Source organism: Emydura macquarii, unplaced genomic scaffold (assembly GCF_026122565.2).
Source record: "Emydura macquarii macquarii isolate MOO-44397 ecotype Brisbane River unplaced genomic scaffold, CSIRO-AGI_Emac_v2 contig_1170, whole genome shotgun sequence".
Classification (NCBI taxonomy): Eukaryota; Metazoa; Chordata; order Testudines; family Chelidae; genus Emydura; species Emydura macquarii.
In genome coordinates, this window is record NW_027131307.1 from 62,600 (window position 1) to 84,249 (window position 21,650).

The following is a 21,650-nucleotide window of genomic DNA, read 5'->3' on the forward strand; positions in this document are numbered from 1 at the left end:
TTAAATAGGCTCTTTATCAATGTTTCAATTTTTCCAGAGTTGTAACGGCTTTGATAACAAGAGCTCAATTACAGATTTCAAAGTCATAGCCCATAGAAGGAGATCATGCTGTAGAATATTGCACCCCTGGGAGCGCCACTGTCCTTCCAACAGGCGCAATGTCTCCAGGAGTGGTCACTGTACCACACAGTCACAGGGCACAGCATGTATTCCTCACACGCGGCTGAGCTTTAGTACAGATGCTCCTACACTGACGGGAGAGCTTCTCCCGTCAGTGTAGTTAATCCATCTTCTTGACAGGCAGTAGCTATGTCGATGAAAAAAGTTCCCCCGTCAACACAGCACTGTTTACATGGGGGTGAGGTCAGACGTTGCTCAGGGGTGTGGATTTTTCACACGTAGTTATATTGATATAGGTCTGTCGTGCAGACTGTTGGAGGCTCAGTACAATTTAAGCTGCTTGACCACTGTTTTACAGGCTTAGCATAGCATTTAGTTGCTTCCTTGGCTATTTTGACCCCTGTAGCATAACATTTTTTAGTTGGCAAAGACTGAACAACAGTATAAATGTTTTAGTTTTTGCATAGCACAGCACGTAAGAAAAAATACGGATACTGTATGCTTGCAACTGCACATAAATAACGGAGATGGGAACAAGAAGTTATTTTTAAACGTTTGGGGTACACTGTTTTATTGCCAAGGGGCATACTTTTACTTCACCCTTTTTTATTATATTTTGAAAGGTATAGAAGCATCTATAGAGTTTAGAGTGACCTAAACAAACTGGAGGATTGGGCCAAAAAAAATCTAATGAGGTTCAACAAGGACAAGTGCAGAGTCCTCCACTTAGGAAGGAAGAATCCCATGCACAGCTATAGACTGGGGACCGACGAGCTGGGCAGCAGCTCTGCAGAAAAGGACCTGGGGGTAACGGTGGATAAAAAGCTGGATATGAGTCAGCAGTGTGCCCTGGTTGTCAAGAAGGCTAATGGCATATTGGGCTGCATTAGGAGGGGCATTGCCAGCAGGTCATGGGAAGTGATTATTCCCCTCTATTCGGCATTGGTGAGGCCGCATTTAGAATATTGTGTCCAGTTTTGGGCCCCTCACTACAAAAAGGATGTGGACAAGTTGGAGAGAGTGCAGCGGAGGGCAACCAAAATGATTAGGGGGCTGGAGCACAGGACTTATGAGGAGAGGCTGAGGGAACTCGGCTTGTTTAGTCTGCAAAAGAGAAGAGTGAGGGGGAGTTGATAGCGGCCTTTAACTACCTGAAAGGGGGTTCCAGGGAGGATGGGGCTAGGCTGTTCTCGGTGGTGGCAGATGACCGAACAAGGAGCAACGGTCTCAAGTTGCAGGGCGGGAGGTCTAAGTTGGACATTAGGAAAAAGTTTTTTACTAGGAGGGTGGTGAAGCACTGGAATGGGTTACCTAGGGTGGTGGTGGAATCTCCATCCTTAGAGGTTTTTAAGGTGAGGCTTGACAAAGCCCTGGTTGGGATGATATAGCTGAGGTTAATCCTGCTTTGAGAAGGGGGTTGGACTAGATGACCTCCTGAGGTCCCTTCCAACTCTAATATTCTATGATTCTATGATCAGCAGGAGTGCTAAATGCAATTAATTAAAAAAGTTTTGACAAACAAGTTAAGCATCCTAGGCAGAAGCCTTGGAGCCCTATCAAATCCCATAGTGTACACACATTCAGTTTGGGATATGAAAAAGCGTTACTTAAAAATATATTAATACCCTGGAAAATAAATAATAAAAAAGCACACCTAAGCCTATTAAATCTCACAAAAATTATAATAAATGCTACCTCCAAAGCTTTAGGTTGCATACAAGCACAACTTTGGGCACAACAAATAGGTCAAGGTCTCATCCAACAATGACTTAGTAAAGTCCTGCCTAATAAAAGAAAAAAATTAATTTAAAATAATGCCACCACCCAAAAAAGGGCCTTAAGTCATTGGTAAAAAATGTTAAATTTCACAGTAAATGCCCAGGCTCAAGTAATTACAGCATATGTAATGACAATATCAGCTGCTTGCATCATAAACATACACAGAGTAGTTCCCCCTAGGCCACAATGTAAAAAGTAAAGTGTTATGGCCTATTAAACACCTAACATGGGGATTAAAAAACAAAACAAAAACCTCAATTGGTTAGTTTACAAAGCTGCACACGTGAAGCCGTGTTGGAATCAAAACTGGAATATATTTGTAAAAAAACACTTACACAATTTACATACCCTTGTAAAAAAATAAATTAAATGTATAAAATTGTCAATATGCTTTGTTACCCAATAATAGCATTAATTCTACCGTTGTGTACATTGAACAAGGTTGTGTTTGTGTACGCACGCAATGTACCCAAGTTGCAACTAATAAAATTTATTAAAAAAATGCTAATCCTGCCCAAAATAAATGTTATTGCAATTTTGCTGTATTAAAATTGTGTAATGTAGTTTATAAAGTATCAAAAAATATATTTAAGTTATTAATAGTAAATATTAATGTTGTAAAGCCTGTCCTACAGGCTTAGCATAGCATTCAGTTGCTTGCTTGGCTATTCTGACCCCCTGTAGCATAACATTTTTTAGTTGGCAAAGACTGAATAACAGTATAAATGTCTCAGTTTCTGCATAGCACGACACATAAGACAAAATACAGGTACTGTATGCTTGCAGCTGCACATAAATGACAGTGATGGGAACAAGAAGCTATCCTTAAACGTCTGTTTTATCCTTAAACTATCCTTAAGCTATCCTTAAACGTCTGTACACTGTTTTATTGCTAAGGGGCATACTTTTACTCCGTCCCTCCTATCACCAAATTTTGTTTTAACAACCCCAATTATTATGGTAAAAATAAAATGTACTTAAGGGTAAAAACCCAATGTAGGTAATTAGCATATATAATTAAAAACAAAACAATTAGGTAAAGGTTGTTTATTAAAGGGTATAAGTAATTACCACTTAAACAAAGGGGGGCGCTCCATCAACACCTGACTCCGCAGGAGGTGCTGCCGGTTGGACCAGAGGCCACTGACTCCCTGGCAGGGCCCCTAAAAAAAGCCGTTCCTGTATACAGTCTTCTAAGTAACTGCTTAGCTCTCCAGGCTTAGTAAGTATAATATATTGTAGTTAATTTTAGGCTTTGTATCTAACTAGTATATTTATAAAAAACCTTGCACATTAAATCTTATTAATCTGCAAATCGGGCATATCATGTCTCACTGGTATTCACACTAATCACAAAGTGTCCAAAACCAACACAGACCCAGCCCCAATCCCAACATAGGAAAACAAAGAGTGGAAGGAAGACTTTGAACTCTCTCCTTCTTGTGCACACAAAGTTGGGAACAACTGAGCCCATCATATACCTTCAATATCAGAAACAATGTTTTTGATTTTTAAGTTTATAGTGAAGTCACAAAATGCTAGGGCTAAGGTTGCCCAAGCAAACTTAACTCTGCTCTCTTTTGTGTACAATTTGTAATTACATTAAAACATACTATTTAAACAAATGCAATGATACCAATACTGTACAACCCCAGACACAGGACAACTTGTCATATTTTTCATCTATTTTACTTACACTAGTATTTTTGCCAGAATGGACCAATACATCTTTACTGACATTGATTTGTTTCTTCTCTCATTTAAGTTTAAATTCTAGTAACTGTTGTGTAAATATACATTTTTCTATTCAACCATCAGCACAGACTTTCAGATGCAACTCAGGAGCTGACACTTAACTATAAAAGATAACTTAGCTGCCAACTTAGGACATCTATATAGGTAACCAAAGTTTCACTATTCCTATATATGTTTTACTAAATAAATTGTATGTTGTGTAAGTGTGACTTTTATGGACTGTCTGGCATGCATAAATAGTATGTATTATTATAAGCTGTTGTGTATCTACAGTTGCAGAAAAAAGTATATTATATCACACTGTTTGAGAAACAGCAGGTCATCAGGCAACTGAAGACTAACACAAAATGGCAGAGTCAGGATTGTGCATGCAACCATTTCTTAGTTTTCTAATTTTTTTTTAAGTCATTAATCATGCAACCTTTATGTTTACAACATGAATTTCCTAGGGGGTTTTTTAATTGAAAAAAGATGGCTTTGAGCAGCGGGTTGAACTAGATGACCTCCTGAGAGCCGTTCCAACCCTAATATTCTATGATGGAAAACTGACTGAAGAAGGAGCTTCACTCTTCAGGACTACTAAATTGTGCTGGCTGGCAAAAATTTTTAAATAGCTTGTGTAAACTCTATTATATGGAATTCTCTGACAAGGATGCAGACCTGCATGGTACTGTGCACTCTGGCCCCAATCTAGCAAAGGACTTCAGCATGTGCCAGTTTTAAGCATGAGCAGTACCCTAGACAGCAACAGAATGCCATGAATCATGCACACCTTAGGAATACTGCAGGAGGAAAGCCCCCTCTTCTGCACCCATCAGGAGCTGGGAAACTAGGCAAGAAACCTAGAACCAGATTTTTGAAGGTATTTAGGCGGCACCTAACTTTCATTGATTTCAAATACTGGGGATGCTTATCTTGCTTCCTTTCCTCGTACAAAAATAGTTAAAATATTTTTGCTCAAAATTTCCAAAAATGAAGAGTTACTTCTGAGCAGAAACCAAATCTGGAAGAATTCAGCCTGAAACGTTGAAGTCCCAGAAAGATATGAGTTATTGAAAACAGGGATTTAAAGAGTGAACTGTTACACAACCTTAACAAAATGGTCACTGCTGCTATGTTATTTCCTGATATTCCAGGAAGCTAGTATCTTGCTAATTACTTTGAGTTATCATCCTGACTTTTATCAGACATATACATGTAGTGTAGTGCAAATGGAGTTATTCTCAACCCACTCACACAATCATCACTTTTTATATTTATCTCCTTTTTACTTACAGCTCTTCCTCTTAAGAATTTGTAAAAACCAAAACTTTGTGGCTGTTTTTGAACATAGAGAATAGAAAACTTTTTAGTCCATTTTTTGTTTGATGGTTAGTATTCTATATGGTAGAACCTCACAGTTACGAACACTAGAGTTACGAACTGACCAGTCAACCACACACCTCATTTGGAACCAGAATTACCAATCAGGGAGCAACAGAGACCAAAAAAACCCAAAAAACAAAAAACAAAATACAGCACAGTGCTGTGTTAAACGTAAACTACTAGAAAAATAAAGGAAAGGCAGCATTCTTCTTCTGCATTGTAAAGTTTCAAAACTGTATTAAGCCAATGTTCACTTGTAAACTTTTGAAAGAACCATGTTTTGTTCACAGTTACGAACATTTCAGAGTTACAAACAATCTCCATTCCTGAGGTGTTCATAACTGACATTCAACTGTACTTTGTCTAGTGCTTGCATTTTGTTATATTTAACATTAAAATTATACTGTAACAATTTAAAATAAAAATGGTTTTAATAAACCTAAAACTGTATGTACTATTTGCATTTGTTTTAATAATTGTGCCTATATATGTTATCTAAGTAGAAAGATTTATGAATTGGCATTAATTTAATAAATCTCAAAATTCAAGGGGCTCCACTCTACAAAAATTTAGAATCTGTGGTCCTCACCATAGAACTTAATCCTGATGCAAGAAATATACAAATTTCTTGTTCACAATCCGGATGAGAGGCGCACACACATATCTGGGAATCAGCAGTGTTGTGGTATAGGATATTCAGAAATCTGTAAGAGATTCTATGAGAACCCCTTCTATCAGAAGATAGACCCTTCTAGCCAAAGTAATGGCCATTTAGAAAGTCACCTTGCAGGAAAAGTATAATAAAAGGCATGTTGCCAGTGGCTCAAACGGGGGTCCCATAAGTACCAATAAGATCAGGTTCAGGTCCCAGGAAGAGACAGGTTCTCTTACTTGGGGGCACAATCTTTCTAGGCCCTTGAAACAGATAGACATCTCATGTGAAAAAACAGACCAGTTATGCACTTGTAGGTGGAAAGCCGATATTGCTGTAAGGTGAACCTTGATTGAGGAGATCACCTGAAGCATCAAGGTTTTAGTTGAGTAAGTAACTAGTTGAGTAACACCTCAAAACCCTTTTTGGGGTTGAGGTACAGGATGCAGGACACTGCCCTGCCTAGTTCTACAATGGCCTAATTGACTACGAGGGCCACAGGTTTGTAAGGTGTCCAGAAGCCTATACTGAATGCCATGAACTTCCTCTAGTGGGATCTGCAGCTCGGTCACCACCCACTGCAACAGCTCCTGGTATTGCCTAGGGTCATCTGGTGATGTTGGCTGAACAACTGCCTCGTCGGCAGAAGAGGATGACACCCCTGTTGGAACTGTATGATCTGATTCAATTTCTTCCTCCGTGAACTCCGACAGAGTCAGTTGGTGTTAGTTAGGACAGGGTTGGTGTGATTCATGCATGGACCTGGAGTGCCTAGGCTCGGGATCCCATGGACCTCAGTATGAAAAATCAACTGGTCAAGTAGGGTCCCAAAGCACTGGTTCCTTGGGTAATCATATCTGGAAGGAGATGGCTCCAAGATCTCTTGAAGCCTCTGTCTGGGCTAGCCTCCCTATGAGGCAAAGGCTTGTCTAGTACATTGAACTCAGCCAATGAGAAGGTGGGTTCAAGATTCTACTGGTGTGCCGATGGTACCAGTTGATATCTGCTCTTACTAGTGGAAGGGATAGGGGAGAATCCACATCTCTTCTAGATAGTTTCTTCTTCTGGTGTCAAGATGTCGCTGAGGAGGACCAGACCCAAAAGGAGAGTAGTGTGAAGATAGGGTAAGGCAAAAATATCCTCTGGGTAGGTAAAGGTTTCAGTTCATCTTGGAGTGCAAGGGATCCTGGAAGTGGGTGCAGACAGATCTGGTGCATCCAAGCACATGATGGTCAGTGGATGGCCTTCTCCATAATGTTTCCTTAGATGGAGCTCTTGCCTCTAATGAGTTTGGAGAGGCTGGCAACGTGAGTCTCTCCAAGTTTCAGTGCTGACAGAGGAGGAACAGGGGCAGGAGAAACAGTTCTTAAACCCTGGAACTCCAGGCACAGTCTTTCTCCCAAGGGATATGATCCCCGAGGTGGGGAAGAACCTACCCTATATTAACTAGAAAAAAATTACAACCAATAAAATAACTATTTACAACATATATTTATAGATAAGAAGGCTATAAAGAAGTTTCAGGCACACAGATTCTGACTCGGAACATACAGTGGCAAGAAGGAACTGGAGAGATATTGGTCTGCATTGCCCCTTATGCACTCGGTCCGAAGCACAAGGAAAGCAACTGCCCAGGCACCAACCAATGGATATTATTTGCTAGAAATCTCCAGTCTCTGGCACATGGAATGCATGCATACATGACTTGTGGAATACACACTGGGGCAAGTACTTGAAGAACTACCATGATTTACAACTATTAACACCTTCTAGTGATGTGCTTATAGCACATACTACTCTTTATATAGCATGTTTATAAACATCTATTAATTTATTAGCTCTTTATAAACTATTTATACATGGAAACTTAATAGAATTTATTTATTTACCAGCCAAAGGCTACTTCTGATGTAAACCACACACTGAGTTTATGAAAAAGAGCAAAAGGTGACCAGGAGAGACAGATACAGTAGATGCTCATTAGTAGCAATATACTGGTATCCTCCTTTTGCTATGTTGCTCCCACATGGCTGTTGCTGTTATGGGGAGTTTCGACAATTCACAATAGGGAAAGTATTACCAGGGTTGCTCTTACAAGGTGTTATTGCAAACAAGCATCTACCATACTTTTTGTTGAGTGAAATGGAAAAAAAGCAAGCAGCAGCAGATAGCCTAGGCAAGTAAATTAGGTTTAGCTTCCTCTGGATGGCAGGGAAGTGTAAATATAACAGAGCTGAATTGGTATAGGTGAATTTACACCACTAGTGCTGCTTAAATCTATTTGCCATGACATACTACATTTTGCTTTTACTCACATTTACTATTCTTAAACATAAAACTATTAAGCCACAATTGATATCATCTTACCATTTACTTTCACTCTGTCTCTATGGTGCTCAGACTCAGAGACATATAATGGTATACTTAGATGGGCATAAAATCTATCTGAAGAATTATATCTTGTGGTGATGACTGATTTTTGGGGCGAAAGCTCCTGGGAAATGTCAATATTTTCTTCACTGTCAGGATATTCTGTAAAATTATAAATATGTTAGTACTGGGGGAAAATACAATACTAAATACAATACTGAAGTCGGGATCTATAAGTTGAACATTTAGAAATTCTAATAGCATTACTGTCTTGTCCTCCTGGAGTGGAAGAATGGTGGCTTCCAGGGCAGAAAACTGCACATATGAAGGCAAAAAGAGGGTGGAGTGGTAGCCTTTGGATTCTGCTTGACGTATGTGAAGGGAAACTACTTAAAGATGTTGTTGCATGAACTCTGATGTCAACTGAAGATTAAAGGAACACTGGCAACTTTAAATTTAGTTATTTTTTAAAAAATGAGTGAAAACTAGTTTCAGATACTACACCTACACTGAGACTTTTTGACTCTTTTCTGGTTTTAATAATTAAATATCCTACATACACCCTTCATAACAATAATTCAGTTCCTCTTTGACTGCAGAAGCCTTTTTTTCTAGCTGGGCTCCAAAGCAGAGGAGAGGGGAGGAAGGGTTATTGTGGATCTGTGAAGGCAAACATTTGGACAAGCTACTTCTCCTATGTACTCCATTTTGCTCCTTCATGACCTCTTAAAACCTATCTTTCAGATGATCTGCCATTTTAGGCAAGATCTGAGGAAATGCAAAGCCCAGCAAAAAACAGACAGAAAATAGCCAAAGCTACTAAAGTTAAACCAAGACTTTTTAATCTAACTATCTATGCCACGTAATAGTTATTTGTGTTATGGTATGCCTAGAGGCCCCAACTGAGATCAGAACACCACTATGGTAGGCATTGTACAGACACAGTAGGTATCTGTACTCTGTGATAAAAAACCATGGCACCTAGTCTCAGAGTCTGGGTCAGCTGTCTCAGACTTGAGGGGCTCAGCCTGCAGGATTATAAATTTGCAGGGGAGAAGTTTGGGCTCAGGCTGGAGCCCAGGCTATAAGCCCTGTGAGTGGGGAGGGTCTCAGAATCTAGGATCCAGCCTGCACACCACAATTGTATAGGCCTGCAACAAGAGCCCAAGTCAGCTGACCCAGGCCAGCCACACCTGTGCTGCATGCCTTTTACTGCAGTGCAGATGTACCCACAGAGACAATCCCTGGTCCTCTAAGAGCTTACGGTCTAAACAGACAAGACCTGCTCTAGCCACCAGATCACATTACCTGCTGTAGTATATATACTATATATTCTATGAAAACTAAAGCTGTAGAGAAAAGAAGGGAAGTTCTTAGACAAGAACAGAGTAGTGTTTAAAGGGAGTGAGGGGTTTTATACACTCAATCCATGGAATGTTGGGTTCAAAACTGCACACCTCTCAACTGCCAGCTACTGCTCAAAAGGATGTTCTGTGACTGTGGGACTAGGCTGCGAATCCTACAGTGGACTTCTCTGTGGGAATGTCACAGAAGAACTAAAAAAATCCCCCTCTGTCTTCCCAGATCTTTTTTGAATTTGATGTTACTGGGAACAAAGGAAGGTAAAAAACCATTAAGACAGAAGTGTGATTTTTGGTTGACTGTGTTGCTTTAAAAATTTATTCAGGAGAGAGTATTTGTGATAAGATAATTTTGTGATTAGAGATCACGGTTATCTTCCATACATTCTTTACTGTTTATAGAAAGTCTATGTGCTATTTTATCAAGACAAGAGAGTCATGAATGATGAAGAGAAAAAAAGAAAGCTGCATATGAGAGAATATATCCAGAATAAATGCAGTAATATGAGGGGTCAGATTGGGTTGGCTCAGCAAGCCAGTACTTCACAATCTAAGCTGTTTATTAATAAAAAGTTACTAACCCTTATGGCTGTGAACAAAACATTCAAAATGTCAACTGGATATAAACCAATGCAGTGATATCTGCCTGAGACTGGAGACAGCCTGAAGAGACTGGTTACTTAACTGGTTCTTGAAGTGTTGTAATCAGCATGGATCCCACTGCAAGAGCACATGTGCCTCAGGTGCATAGCAGTGCATGGGGCTATGCATGAACCCTATGCCTCCTCATGCTCCTGTGTGAGGGATTAAAAGGCAAAAAACATGCAACTCTCCCTTTGCTCCCTAACAACTTGAAGCCCGTATTAACTGAGGACTCCTAAAGGAGAGATGGAGGGGAGGTCTTCGGCTCCACACTGACATCATCATTTTGAAGAACCAGTTACTGTTGGGTAAATAATCTTTCCTCTTTGAGTATGTATCAGTGTGGATTCCATTTGACTGGCAAGGAATATCCCTTCTGGACGATGGGATAGTGAGTATCAGCTGCTTCAGTGCAACAGGGACTGCAATACTGCTCTCCTGAACTTGGCATCTGCCCTGGCAACTACATCCAATGGATAATGCTGGACAAAAATTAGTGGGTTACTCTATATCACCCTGTACATTTCAGAAATTAGCTCATTTCTGAAGAAGGCAGAGAATGTTGCTTGAGCTTTGGTAGAGTGAGTGCTGATATTCAGTGGGAAAGTTTTGTAAGGCATCAGGCCGTCCCTCCGTCTTTTGGGGAGGGAGGCCACACCCCCGTGCTACTGTGCTCCTGTGGGTGCAGACACTAAAAGAGAGAATTAGTATTTGGGCAGAAGTCCTGGTCCTTCTGCAGGTTACAGGCATCTATGCAGTCTATAGCCCCTGGCCTTCAGGCTTGGCGAGGCGAACAAGCAGTCTCTAGCCCTAGGCCGGTCAAGTCAGCAGTCTATGGCCCTGCCTGTAGGCAAGGCAGGGCAAATAAGCAGTCTAGACCCCTAGGCAGGGCAAGCCAGCAGTCAATAGCCAGGTCTTTAAGCAAGGCAGGGCAAAGCACACAAGCAGTCTATAGTCCCCGACAGGGAAAACAAGCAAGCAATAGATAGGCCTCTAAAGCTTTACAGGCTGGGATGAGGCGACCACCCCAGGGGTGGTGTGGTAAGGGGGACATAGGCCCCCCGACTCCACTGAGTCCCAGTCCAGGTCCCTATCAGTGGCAGAGGGCTCTATCACTGGGTCAGCAGGGCTCCAGCCACAACTCGCTGACGTGGCTGCAAGACAGCACACAACCGGACAGTTGTTTGGCTCCCCTGGGCTACTTCCTTCCCTCTTTCCCTGGAGGACCTGTGCCTCCAGTCTCCTCAGGTTACATAGCCAGGGGTAAGTGTCTGAGGCAGTCAGCAGCTCCTCTAGATCGTTCCCAGCATGCAGCACTCCTCCAGGTCGCAGGCTGGCGGCAACTCCTCCAGGTTGTGGGCTAGCAGCTCTGGATAGTTCCTCTGGGGCTCAGGCAGTGGGCAGTTCCCCAGCGGGGTAGTAGTCCAGCTGGGGCGGCAGCACCGGTGGAGAGACATCCTTCCCCTCTAGCAGCTCCATCCAAACTGAGCTCGCTGGCTCAACTTTTATACTTCCTGTCACACCCCACAATTTCCGGTGGTGCGGGCAGGGTTGTTTTGGCTTTGCCCACCAGGGTTCAGGCTGTCCCTCCCTATCCGTCTCCGAGGGAGGCCGCACCCCCTCACTACAGAGAGGTACATTATCTAACTGCTATCACAGTGAGATATACTGTGTTATCCATTTAGATATTCTTTTTGATGAGCTGGACTGGCCTTTGGAAGGGCTGAATACAGCCAGAAATCAAACAGGGAGACATTCCGAATGGCTTGGTCGTCCGCACAGAAAAGTAAGGCTTTGGCAATGACCAGTGCATGCAACTCCATCTGTCCTGATGAAGAGTGGAGTTTCGGGAAGAAAACAGATAGGTGGACCGATTCAGATGGAATTCGGCGACCAACCACCTTGAGATGAACTTGGGGTGATAGTTTCAGCACAACCATGTCCCTCTAAAATGTCATATAAGAATGATAAGCCATAACTTCTTAATTTAGAGTACACGCCGTTTTATAATAGATTCCACTTTAAGGGGACACGGACAAATCTGGCTTCACCCCACTCAATGGCCTAGCTGTTTCTGTTTTGCATTTTGACACCTTAACCAGGTGGCCTGTCATACGCCATGAGGAGGGTTTTCAACCCATTCATATTTTTTCCTGCAGTGATTGTTTCCTGCAGCCTATTGTTTCTATTCATACACAGGGTGAAACAAAACTCTAGAAATGAGAGTGTGCTTGTTGTAAAGTTTCTTTTTCACCTTTAAGCTGTTTACATTTTTTGTTGTTGCTTCTGATGGTTTCTCATTCAAAGTCTTAGTATTGAGCAAAGCTAAACAAGAGAGCCTTGAACTGCATCACCAGCCAAACAGATCAGGGTGACAACTCCCTTTTGCCCAAATACGTCATCACAAACACATTATCTTCTGGTGACTAATTTGTCCTTCATGTCCATAAAGCTTACTTTCAATATAAATGCATTATTTCTTAAATATTAACCATACATACATCTTGCAATAATTATGAATCTTGACAAGTTACAAGCTTTCTGTAGATATCTTGCATGTTATTCTTTGTGGATGGATATCCCGTAAAACGTGTTTGGTGCAACAAGTTTGTCAGTTCTGAAGTGAGAGATGTTTGCCGAGAATAGGGGACTCTCTGCCAAGGGATTTGTGTGTCATATGCAGCATTATGAAAGGGGCTCAAAGGAGTCTCAAGAGGACTATGTTGAGATCCCAGGCAAAACCAAGTTCTCTGACCAGTGGGTGAGTATATAACATGACCTTGAGGAACTGAGAGAAGACTAAGCATGACTGTACAGGCAGATGGCAAGCCAAGATCACTTGTGAGGTGGATTTTACTGGAGCTGAACAAAATGCCAGAATATTTCTGATACAGCAAGTAACTGAGGATCTGTGGTACTAAAGTCTGCACATGGTGCAGGCCCTGCTGGGCCACACAGATAGAGAACATCTACAATTTTGACTAAAGTGTTCTTGTGGACATCATCTTGCTCTGTATCAAGATCTCTTGGAACTTTCTAGAGTAGTCCCAGACTATGACACTTAACCAGCCAACATCCAGGCTGTGAGGCGCAGGACTTCAGGTCTAGATGCAGTATCTGACTATGGCACAGTGAAATCAGGTACAGGCAGCCTGGAAGCTGAATCAGTGGCTGAATAGTCATTTACAGCAGGTCAACCAAAACTACCTCAAGTCATCATGGAGCCACCAGAATGATTGTGGCTTTGCTTCTTGATTTTGGAAATGATTCTCGGTATCAGGAATCTGTGGGAAAGTATAAAGGAGACCTGGACTATACTGCAGAGGGAAAGCAGTAGGCAGTAAACCCAGGCCATGTCTCCTCTGAAGCAAAATTTCTGACACTTGGCATTGTCCTTGGTGGCTAATAGATCTATCATGAGAAACCCCCCAAACATATAATATAGGCTCTATGATGAATCTTCACAGTGACTACTGATGACTAGTCATGGATTCTCTGCTTATGAAATTCATCAGGTCATGGCTGACTCTCTTGAGGTAAAGAGCTATTGGGGAATTTCAGAGGCCAAGTAGAAACATTTATGTGAAGTCCTATGTCTTCCAGGGACTAGGTCCTTTGCATTTGTAAGTGGTCCAGGTGGGCTCCCCAACCTCTCCCTGATACACTTGTGATTAAAGTCTGTTGTGGAAGGAGTTGAGAACAATATCCCTCTCTATATGTTCTTGGGTTCTAGCCACATTGTAAAGTCTGCAAGAACATGAGGTAGTACTGAAACCTTCCTATCATTCCGGTCTCTTGCCAGGGAGTAGATAGACCTGAGAAGCTGTGAGGGCTGCAGGTGAAGTCTGGCAAATGGTGTGCATGCATGTGACCTAACATCCCAAGGCTAGTCCATTCCATCAAAGAACTGAGAAGGTCAAGGATGGATGTCTTCTAATGTACCCAGATCTTTTCCAAGGCAAGCACTCAAGTTTTCAGCCATGAGAGTATAACAACCTTCTTTGTCTCTGCAGGGGCTGATACATATGATTTCCGATAGCAAGTCAGGAAGTAAACCCCTAAAGGACTGCAGTGCAACCCTTGAGTCTTTAGGGGAGTGGAACACCTCCTCAGTTCTTTGATTGAAGAGTTCAATCCCCACCAAAAGGCAAGTCCTCAATAGTGGCTTGCACCTCTTTGGGCATTCTGAACTCTAACAGCCGAGAAGCCTGTCTCATTGTGACAGTCTTGGCCACTGACCAAATGGCTTCATCAGATTAATCCACAGCTGCCTGACTATGTGGCATTTTATGATTTCTTTCAACTCCTTCCTGTTTTCTTCTGGGATCTTTCATAGAATCATAGAAGATTAGGTTGGAAGGGTCCTCAGGAAGTCATCTAGTCCAATCCCCTGCCCAAAGCAGGGCCAACCCCAACTAAATCATCAAAAACCTCTAAGGATGGAGATTCCACCACCTCCCCCTAAGTAACCCATTCCAGTGCTTCACCACCCTCCTAGTGAAAAAGTTTTCCCTAATATCCAACCTAGATCTTCCCCACTGCAACTTGAGACCATTGCTCCTTGTTCTATTATCTGCCACCACAGAGAACAGCCTAGCTGCATCCTCCCTGGAACCCCCTTTTAAAGGCTGCTATCAAATCCCCCGCCTTTCTTTTCTCTTCTGCAGACTGAAGAAGCTGAGTTCCCTCAGCCTCTCCTCATAAGTCATGTGTTCCAGCCCGCTAATCATTTTTGTTGCCCTCTGCTGGACTCTCTCTAATTTGTCCACATCCTTTCTGTAGTGGGGAGTCCAAAACTGGACACAATACTCCAAATGTGGCCTCACCAGTGCTGAATAGAGGGAAATTATCACTTCTCTTGATCTGCTGCCAATGCTCCTACTAATGCAGCGCAATATGCTGTTAGCCTTCTTGGCAATATGGGCACACTGTTGACTCATATTGAGCTTCTTGTCCATTGTAACACCCAGGTCCTTTTCTGCAGGACTGCTGCCTAGCCTTTCAGTCCCCAGTGTGTAGCAGTGGATGGGATTCTTCTGACCTAAAAGACACTTGTCTTTTTTGAACCTGATCAGATTTCTTTTGGCCCAATCCTCTAATTTGTCTAGGTCACTCTATATCCTATCCCTACCTTCCAGCATATCTACCACTCCCTACATCTTAATGTCATCTGCAAACGTGCTGAGGGTGCAATCCACCCCATCCTCCAGATCATTAATGAAGATGTTGAACAAATCAGGCCACAGCACCGACCCCTGGGGCACTCCGCTTGTTACTGGCTGCCAACTAGACATTGAGTCATTGATCACTACCTGTTGAGTCTGATGATCTAGCCAGCTTTCTATCCATCTTATAGGTCTTTAACTTGCTGATAATTAATACTGTGGGAGACCATATCAAAAGTTTTGATAAAGTCAAGGTATATCACGTCCACTGCTTTCCCCACATCCACATGCCCAGTCATCTCATTGCAGAAGGCAATCAGGTTGGTCAGACATGACTTTCCCTTGGTGAATCCATGCTGACTGTTCCTGATCACATTTATCTTCTCCAACTGCTTCAAAATGGTTTCCTTGAGGACCTGCTCTATGATTTTTCCAGGGACTGAGGTGAGGCTGACCGGCTTGTAGTTCCTCAGATCTTCCTTCCCTTTTTTGAAGACGTGTACTATATTTGCCTTTTTCCAATCATCCAGGATGTCCCCCAATCGCCACGAGTTTTCAAAGATAATGGCCAGTGGCTCTGCAATCACATCAGCCAACTGCCTCAGCACCCTGCATGGCATTTGGCCCAATGGACTTGTGTATGTCTAGCCTTTCTAAATAGTCCTGTATCTGTTTTTTCAGGCAGTTATTTTTCGAGGAAGGCTGGTACTTCGCCCTGGACTTGAAGTAGAGTTGAGGAATATGTTTTACTCACACAGAGGTCTAACTTCTTTGGATTTTTGTATGGGGGAGTACCTTTTGAGGAGTAAATTTGTCCTGAACTGTGGACGCCCCCCAAAGATCCTATGTTTGAGTGGGCATAAAAACATTCAGAGCCCTTTGGGGTCACCTGATCTCTTTTTCCCACTTATTTAGAAGTGGGAGAATGGCCCAGGTTTGACAGAGTTCTTTAATTGGCTTCAGTATGTCCTCATTGATGGGGAGGACGATTGTGGCCAGAGTTGTTGAGCTTAGAATATAGAACAAGCTTGTGTGACTTCTGGAATACTATGGTTTCAGTGTTCAGGTTATTCGCAATGTGGGATAGGAGATCCTAGAATGCTCTGAAGTTCTCAACCACTGGGATAGGGGCTGCTGTCACTTCCTCATCAGGCAATGAAGATGATTCCTTAAATGGAGATGCTGACATTTGCTATTTCCCACTCATGATGGCTAACATCAGACTCTGGTATTGGAAATGTGGCCAATGATGCTGCTGGAGAGCAGAATCTCCTCATTGTGGATGCACAAGAGGGGGATCTGTTCTGGGAAACATGACTAAAATGCTGAATAAGGACAGCATGACCTAGGTTGGAAGCTGTAGGTATGCTGCCCTGGTTGAGACTGGCTGGCCCAATGCCACTCCCGTTTCACCTGGAGTGGAACTCTTAACAGTGACCTCCAGTACTGTCTTTGGGGCATTCTCTGAAGACAACAGAGAGGCAGCCTTGCTGGGGAGGAGTAACAAGTGAGAATGAAGATGAGTAACTCTCTTCAAATAGTTGTGACATAAGGTGGGGTAGCCTCTGCACTGGATCCAGTGCCAGGTGCCATCTAGAAATGGCGGACATCCTCAGGCCTATATAGCTTCAGTTGTGGGTGCTGATATTGGCATCAAAGCCAGGGCTCCTCCACTCTGTGCCATTCCCACCTTCCCAGAGGACTTGGAGGCAATGGATGTTTTATGCACTCCTTGTGGGATGACCCCACATATTGTTTGGATCTTCATTTATACTCTGTGCAAAACTGTCTCTCAGGATTGCCTTCTCACAGCAATGAAGGCATAGGTCCTGGCTTCAATGTTGAGGCTGTTGGCACCAATGTTGCTGGTACCAAGACAGCCAGTGTCAAGCCAGCTATGCCCAAGTATCTGGCAATCATGGATGCTAGCACTAAAGTTGATGGTGCCAGTTTTGATGATACCCTCTTCATTGCCTGGTTCCAGGATGTGGTACCTGCTTGCAGAATGATGGTTGATCCAGATTCTTTTGGTACCAATGGGTCTGAAATGAAACATAAGGATTGCTTGACCAGATGTGACTTGAGATGAGTGTCCCTAGACTTGCAAATCCTGGAGGAAAACTACTGCCACACCAACCACCGGTCCAGTCATGGTCCTGCCCCAGGAAGAAGAGGCAATGGTTGTATCCATCAGTGAGAGGGATGAGACCATCACAGGATAGGCAGGGTTTGAACCCTGACTGTTTAGAGCCCATCATATTGGTGCAAAATGCTTCACCCTGCTGTTCAGGGGCAGTCTTGTTTTTCTCTCTCTTTTTTTTGGAAAGTCCAAATGAAAGATAACAAGGAAGAAGAGGGGTGAATACACATTTTCTTCACCAGCTAGTTGAAAAGGGATAGAATCTGAAGCTCTGTAGAAGTAGTGGGTCAAATACTTGCTGGGTTCCATCTGACACACACGGACAGTTCAGAGGAGGATAGACTCCTCTGCCCTCTATGCCCTTTCATGGAAACACAGAGGTGGCACAGGCACAGACCTGAAGTACAATGCTATTTAAAAGAATCCAATCTTGTGCACATGAGAGCATACACACATACAGTGGGATCCACACTGATACAAAGTCAAAGAACAATAGCTATGACAGGTGTCAACTTCTCTAATCACCTCAGTGGGAGTGTTATGTCTGAAGATTTTAAAAATTGTTCAACACCCACAAGTAAGGCTACATTTTCAAAAGAGCTCAGCTCTCAGACAACTAAACAAAGTGACCAGATTTCAAAAGTGATCAGCATCCAGCAGCTCTTACTGAGAACGACAGAAAAGAAAAAAATATCATTGTCACCTCATCTCTTTCAGGTGCACTGATTTGTATGCTTTTTTTGGGAGAGGATTTTTTGGAGAAGTTGTCCTTGGGCATCAATTTATTTATTGATTCATTTGTTTCTTCTTATCAGCCATCCAACTCAATGTCTGTGCCCTTCAATCAGCAAGGGAATGCCATGCTATTCACACTTCACCTTTAATGTTTTATTATATCAGAACTGGTGGTAATTCAAGCACAAAACAGTACAATCTCTCCTATACGCTGTCACTGGTCATTGAAAAACTTTAACCTGGTGGTAAGAGAGAGGCAAACTAAAAAACTATAGCCATTTTTTATGGAAAAAATGTATTTTACCAGACTTAGATTTCTTTTTCTTCGACTTTGACCTTACACAGTCTTTGGATTTCTTCTCTTTATTCTTCTCTTTGTCTTTAACAGCTGAAATTAGATAAAATTGCAGTTTATTTTAGAAGTGACAGTTCACCATTAAGCTCCCATTCTGTATCATATACATTTGTACTTAGATCTATGGTATTTTATGCAACTATGGACAGCTCAGATGCAAAAAGAAAAACAGTCTTTTGCTGATTGTTGTTTTTTCCTCTTACTATGTGCTCAAGTATTTTTCAGTAGCACTAAAGTTAAAGAGTGACTAATACAAATTACAGTATTATCTATTTGTATAGTAGTAGCACATAATGACCTCAACCAACATTGCATACATAACACTATGCTGCACATACATAGTATAAGAAAGTCCCTGCCCTGAAAAGCTTAGACAAGGGTTGAAAAAAAGATATTATTCCCATTTTAAAGGTGAGGAACACAGAGATTAAGTGATTTTCCCCAGGGAACACATGGCACAGCCAGGAACTTACTTTACTGCTAAGAATTGTGCACATTCTATTGTTTGTTAACGCATCTTTCTGCTCTGAACCTGTCCCCTTTTTGGTCTACACCACTTATTATGTCATATTTTAGATTGTAAGCTCTCTGGGGAAGAAACCGTCATTTTCTGTGTGTATGTAGTCTCTATAACAATGGGGCCCTGACCTGGTTGACACACTTAAATGCAACCATAATATAAAGGAAAGGAGACCTATATCATTTGAGTAACTCCTCAGTATATGCCAATCACAATGAAGTTTTTAAAAAAATTATTTCAATTTCTGATTATTAGTAATCAAAATGATTAAGGCCAAGGAGAATGGAATATCACATCATAAACCCCTTCCTACACACAAAATACTATTAGAGGACAGTCTATGCACTTCAAACGATTTCACAGATAATGCAAAACCACAAAGTACAGGAAATAGTGACGCCAATAGATCCAAACACCCAACCATCTCCTACACATAGATACACTAGTAACCCATCCACCATAGGCAGCATGTATCACACCTAATTTAACACACTCCACAGCATGTGCACATCCTTAACCAGTCTGGCTCATCAAACAAACTCTCAGTTAAGCAACAGTGATTTGGCAGCTGCCACAGGAATGCAACTCTTCATTCTGTCCCTACACAGCTTTAGCTCTGTCTTTTCCTCTCCCTGCACCTTCAGTGTCCCTTGCTATTTTGGAAAGGTGCAAGAGGGGGAGACTTACTGAAGTTCTGTCAGCTGCAAGTTCTACTCCTCCAGCAGCTGCCCCAGACAGCTAGCTATCTATAGCTCACTGGTTGGCAAGTGTCAGTCTGACAAGTCACAAGAGGTTCATCAGATTGGGACTAACAGGAACTGCTTAAAGGAGAGACTACAAAGGCTCATACTGAAAGGGGAATTGTGAGGCTGGAGGGAGGTTACTAGTGGAGTTCCTCAGGGATCGGTTTTGGGACCGATCTTATTTAACCTTTTTATTACTGACCTTGGCCCAAAAAGTGGGAGTGTGCTAATAAACTTTGAGGAGGACACAAAGTTGGGAGATATTGTCAATACAGAGAAGGATCAGGATATCATACAGGAAAATGACAGAACAAGGAGCAATGGTCTCAAGTTGCAGTGGGGGAGATCTGGGTATTAGGAAAATATTTTTCACTAGGAGGGTGAAGCAGCACTGGAATGGGTTACCTAGGGAGGTGGTGAAATTTCCATCTTTAGATGTTTTTAAGCTGTGGCTGGATGGAGAATGTGGTCTGACACCAATTCTCTGGCAGCAGAGTCCAAAGCATCAAAAGAGGCCTCAAGTGAATGTCTGGTGGCATTTTGGCCCTCTGTTAAAATGCCAATTGCCAATCTTTGGGTGTCAGCAGGCAAGTCCTGTAATATATATACATACACATACATACATACATACACACACCCCCCCCTACCAAACTGAAGTTTCTACTTTATGCATCTGATGAAGTGGGTTTCTGCCCACGAAAGCTTATGCCCAAATAAATTTGTTAGTCTTTAAGGTGCCACAGGACTCTCGTCGTTTTGCTAAAAATAGAGTAACACGGCTACCCCTCTGGAACTGTAAAAATAATATTTTTCCCCCATTAATGGGGCTGGTAGTGGGCTATGACCACCTGATAATTTACCACCCTAATACTGAAGAAGAAGGAAGACAATACCTTTCTCCCCAACAAGTCAATGTTTTCTCCCTCTATCGGCTAGAATGGGATCAGATTATGCAGATCTTGCCCTGTTGGCAGCAGCCACCACTAATGAGTTGGATTTAACTGGTTGTAACAACCTACTCTTAACAGTTGCACCATGAACATTGAATACCAAGTGCGAAATCTCTTCTGTAGGCAGATTCAAAGTGAACACCATATGATTCACTATATTGTGGAACTGTGAAGCATCCTCAGAAGGAGAGGAAGCCGATGCCACTGCCACATGTTCATCTGGTGGAAAACGGGTTCATAGTCCATCTCCCTATACTCTAGTTCAAAAAGAGGGCTAAGCTACCCTCCTCATTTTCTTCCTCAGACAGCATTTCAGGCATCACTGCCTGTAATGTTGATGGATCCAGAGAAGTTCGATCCAAGGATCCCCAGGCTGCTAGATCCTTTGTAGATGAAGCATTACCATTCCACTCACACACAGGATAGTTGAAAAATTCCTGAGGTGGCCCCCAATAAGGCCACGAGCCCCAGCACTGCCAGTTTGTTAACATGACTACAGGAGGCAGGCCAAAGGGTAGTACAAATTGAGCCAGAGGTCTTTTCATCCTTCCTCTCAGTAGGGATCTGAATCCTAGATAGAGTGCACTGGGGACCAACAACAGATCCTGAAGATCTGGAGGAGACCTGGTTCTTCACAGAGATCCTGTAGGGATTCTGAGAGGAGGAAGCATATGGTGTACAGAAGAGAGACCAGCAACTCCTTCTGGTCTCTTCTTTCTAACCAGAGATAAGGAAGATTATCTTGGAACCAGAGAAGCATGCTTCCTCTTAGAAGCCTGAACTGCAGCCGAATAGTGAACATGGGCTGCCATGGTAACAGAGCTTTCTGGAACCAAGGATGTAGATGGCACCAAAGCAGGAACTAATAGTGGGTTTGACGAGTTGGATATCGGACCTGGAGTTATACACAAATATATCTCCCTTGCTAATGAAAATGAAGACAGGACAGGTTTCCACTATGGAACCATTGTGTCCTTGTCTGAATCAGACGGATCCGA

The 21,650-nt window shown here is 42.4% G+C and overlaps 1 protein-coding gene across 6 annotated transcripts in view; it reads right to left on the reverse strand.

Annotated features, from left to right (window-relative positions):
• PHF20 (PHD finger protein 20) overlaps positions 1 to 21,650 on the reverse strand; it is a 184,254-nt gene that overhangs the window by 40,923 nt on the left and 121,681 nt on the right. For 5 of the 6 annotated variants that reach the window (XM_067546848.1, XM_067546843.1, XM_067546844.1 and 2 more), the window contains 2 exons: positions 18,389 to 18,472; positions 8,039 to 8,203 (listed from right to left, as the gene is read on the reverse strand). In XM_067546848.1, coding sequence (XP_067402949.1) covers positions 8,039 to 8,203; positions 18,389 to 18,472 — 249 coding nt within the window. The remainder of the gene's footprint in view (positions 1 to 8,038; positions 8,204 to 18,388; positions 18,473 to 21,650) is intronic. The other variant, XM_067546847.1, reaches the window with a different exon arrangement.